At 36.2% G+C, this 4294-nt stretch overlaps 1 protein-coding gene across 1 annotated transcript in view; it reads left to right on the forward strand.

Annotated features, from left to right (window-relative positions):
* The window catches only part of HEATR5B (HEAT repeat containing 5B), a 105575-nt gene extending 101805 nt beyond the window's left edge, over positions 1 to 3770 (forward strand). Inside the window, exon 36 of the mRNA XM_011935976.1 lies at positions 2970 to 3770. Within this exon, the coding sequence (XP_011791366.1) occupies positions 2970 to 3274 (305 nt within the window). The 3' untranslated portion in view covers positions 3275 to 3770. The remainder of the gene's footprint in view (positions 1 to 2969) is intronic.
* The last annotated feature ends 524 nt before the right edge of the window (positions 3771 to 4294 follow it).

A 4294-nucleotide genomic window follows, 5' to 3' on the forward strand; every position in this document is an offset into this window, starting at 1 on the left:
CTTGAACCTGGGAGGCGGAGGTTGCAGTGAGCTGAGAGTGTCCCATTGGACTCCAGCCTGGGTGACAGAGTGAGACTCCGTCTCAAAAAAAAAAAAGACTTTTAATCTATATTGTCAGATTGCTCTCCACCTCTATAAACGGTACCTGTTTTTTTTCTGTCAAAATTGTTTTCCCCTTCTCTTAAAATCATTACACAGGAAATTGGAAAAGTAGTAGAGATTTTTGAAAAGCAATTGCAGTAGCTCCTCTATAAAATAATAATCCAGAACTATGCCAGTAGAAGAAAAGAATGCAGAGGAGAAAGTGGAAGAAAGGTTTATCTGATTTGATGATTAACTGGTTATGGAAGGCAAATGAAAATAAGCAAATATTACTGTGTTGCATGAAAACAACATCAAAATTGGGAAAGTCAGAAAAGGCAGTGTTTGAAGAAGTTGATAAATTTAGTTGAAATTAGTAACAATATATGTTATTTAGGCAAAAATTTTATGACTGACATGGCCTATGTTTGGCAAATCAGAATTTTATTTGTATTTTTATTTGACTAATTGTAAATTCCATAAAGATGAGGACTGAATCTTATTCACTTTGTAATCCCAGCACTAAGTTTTGTTGCCTTCTAGTATTTAAAATATTTTTGAGTTGACTCTTGGGATAGATTCCTGTACAGGCACCCTAATTTGGAATTAAATTTAGCATGAGGACAGATAGGGAAGGGAACCTTTTTGTTTGTTTGTTTTTTAATTCTGTATTTTTTTTTTGACAGTAAAAATATATATGTCTTTGTATAATTTAGTTTAATAGCTAGTTAGACTTTAACAATGTCCTTGAAATAAATGACCCTTTTTCAGTTTAAGGTATAAAACAACCAAAGCATTGTAATTTCAACTATCAACCAGACCAATTTGTAGTGTTACTAGTGAGGTGTATCAATGATCAGCACCATCTGTCGGGCATGGTGGCTCACGCCTGTAATGCCAGCACTTTTGGGGGCCAAGGCAGGCGGATCATGAGGTCAGGAGTTCAGGACCAGCCTGGCCAATATGATGAAACCCTGTCTCTTCTTAAAAAAAAAAAAAAATTAGCCGGGCGTGGTGGCGCACACCTGTAGTCACAGCTACTCAGGATGCTTAGGAGAATCACTGGAACCCAGCAGGCAGAGGTTACAGTGAACCAAGATTGCGCCACTGCACTCCAGCCTGGGCAACAGAGTGAGACTCTGTCTCAAAAAAAAGCACCACCGGCCGGGCGCGGTGGCTCAAGCCTGTAATCCCAGCACTTTGGGAGGCCGAGACGGGCGGATCACGAGGTCAGGAGATCGGCTAACATGGTGAAACCCCGTTTCTACTAAAAAATACAAAAAACTAGCTGGGCGAGGTGGCGGGCGCCTGTAGTCAGTCCCAGCTACTCAGGAGGCTGAGGCAGGAGAATGGCGTGAACCCAGGAGGCAGAGCTTGCAATGAGCTGAGATCGGGCCACTGCACTCCAGCCCAGGCGACAGAGCGAGACTGTCTCAAAAAAAAAAAAAAAAATTCTACATGAGGGAAATTAAACTAAATCTAGAAGATTGGAGGATTTACCTGGGACTTTAAAAATAACCTTTTTACCTTTCTTCTGAAAACTTAATATGAAAAAAATCCAATTAATTGGAAACTTCTGGGTAGCTGCCAAGAGAAAGAGTGTGTATGTTTATTCGTTCAAAGGATAGTTATTGAATGCCTGTGTACCAGGTAGTGTTCTAGGTATTGAGAATTTAGCATGAAATAAAACAGGCAAAGGTCCCTGAGCTCATGGAGCTTACATTTATGGTAGGAAAACACTGACAATAAACACTTCTCGTCCCCTATACATGTGTGTATATGTGTGTGTGTGTGTGTGTATATATATGTGTGTGTGTGTGTCTATATGTAGACATAGTCTTTGTATAATTTTATATAGTGATGAAGATGGATATACCAATTTTAGATGTAGATATAACATCTATAGTTAGATGCAGAAATTGATAGGAGCTGTGAAGAAAAAAAATACAGCAGGGAAAGAAAATAGGCAGTAAGGTCCAGGGTGGGACTGGGATTCTGGAAAGGCTTAGCTGATTTTTATGACTGTCCTTGCTGACATCAGTGAGTGTCACACATTCTCTACCAGATGCTACCTGCTGCCTTACAATTGCATCAATTGTCATTCTACAAAAATTAACAGTAATTAAGGGGGGAGAAAACATAATTCTCAATGTGATTATAAGAGATGTTATACACACACACAATTACATATAAAGGTTAATTGTTAGAAAAACATCACCTTTAATGAAACTTACATCTCAGGATGGAGTTGCTAATAAGTAAAGACAAAAGACTGACAAAAGACTACCAAAAGGAGATGAAGCCTCCAAATAAATCTTTTTTTAAGGACTTGAAATTTATATCCGTCAGATATAGGTTCTTGTTTTTTTGACCCTAAGCTTATGTATTCCCTTAGTTTTGAGGAATTTCCCCTCACTGTGAGTTCTGGGGGATGATGAAATAGGAAAAAAGTTGTATTGTATTTCTACTTGAAGAGGAAAGAAACAACTAGTTTTAGTTAAATAGTGGTAAATAGATGCTTTTCAGGTTTCTGTTCCCCGCACCAATCTCCTGATTCTAGAATGCCCATACAAATTGTATAATCTTACTCTGAAGATACGTTCTACCAGATGGCAATTGTAAAGTGTTTTATTACTTTTTAACCTTTGGCCCATTTTTTATTTAAAAGCAAATTAATGTAAATGTAAAATATAATTAACAAACCTGGTTTCCAGCTTGGACATTTAGTAAATATTTCATACTAATTACGAGTTATTGAGGTCGAAAGTAGGCTGTGCATGTTTACTTATATTTTATTATAGTTCAATCTTCCATGGCAATTGCCTAGTTTTTAAAGTTTATTATAATCTTTATGTTTGTGATCTTTTTTCATACTTTATTATTTACAGGAGTCCAGCTACTTGCTCTTTTAGTTCCCACTTTGATATCTTATCTGCTGGATGAAAATTCTTTTGCCTCAGCAACTTCAGCTTCCAAAGATCTTCATGAGTTTGCACTCCAGAATTTAATGCATATTGGACCTCTGTATCCACATGCTTTCAAGACAGTAATGGGAGCTGCTCCTGAGTTGAAAGTGCGTCTAGAAACTGCCGTTCGAGCAAGCCAAGCAAGCAAAGCTAAAGCGGCTGCCAGACAGCCAGCCCCCGCCATACATTCTGCACCAACAATTAAGCTAAAAACAAGTTTTTTTTAATTTGTACTTTCATTTATTTGTATTTATATTGTCACCTAGCACCTAAATAGTGATGGCCTCTGTATCATTCCAGGCGATCTGTGGGTTCTGTTGTATTTGTATTTTGGTATTATAGTGCTTCCAAGTAGGATAAGTGAAATAATGCTAACACCACTTACTGATTTTTAAGGAGTGATTTTTTTTTTATCCTGTGGTAAATATGTTTTCTTTTTCCTCTTAATAATGTTTCTCTTTTGTTAATTTATTTATTTTTCAAACACTGAGCCATAGTCTTAAATTTAAATGCTAAAAACATAATTGTGTCATGTAGTCGGGCAGCCTATTGATATTGTCAGGGAAAAAAAATGAGTCAGAACTCAGCATCTGTCATGAAAAAAAGCGATTTGAAAAACAAGCAGATTTTAAATTTTGAAGTAACCAAAATAATGGAAAGTGTCTGTTTTGTGGTGTATATACTATGAATAAAATCACAGCATTTTCTAAGCATTTCCCAAAATGTCCTTACCTTTCTGATGGATCTTTTAGCTTTCATATCAAATTACTAAATTATGCTATGTATATTTTAGTTGTTAGCAGAATTAAAATTCTCATTTAAAGGTTCACTAAAATGTTTTAAATGTAATATTCTGCTTTTTTAATGGCTAAAATTTGGCTTCAGTTATGTTTTGTAATTACAGAACCTCAAGTTCTGGCTATGATGGTTAGTTTCCTTCATCAAATATTTATTGAATGCCTACTGTGTATAAGGCATCAAGCTAAGTGCTGCAGGGGATACAAAACTGAATTGGGCATAATTACTGTGATGCCATTCTCTCATGTAATGGACATTTTACCATACAAAATAGATAATTCACAAAATGAATGTTTGCCAGAGCATTTAGCAAATTTTAAACACCAGGTTTTACACCACATAGTGTAACAGACTGAAAAGTATGATCAAAAGCAAAGTCACCTTTCTGAACATTTTCTCTTCTTTTCCCTTTTCCTTTCTTTTCTTTTTTCTTTTAGAGACAGTCTTAC

Source organism: Colobus angolensis, unplaced genomic scaffold (genome assembly GCF_000951035.1).
Source record: "Colobus angolensis palliatus isolate OR3802 unplaced genomic scaffold, Cang.pa_1.0 Scaffold15, whole genome shotgun sequence".
Taxonomy (NCBI): domain Eukaryota; kingdom Metazoa; phylum Chordata; class Mammalia; order Primates; family Cercopithecidae; genus Colobus; species Colobus angolensis.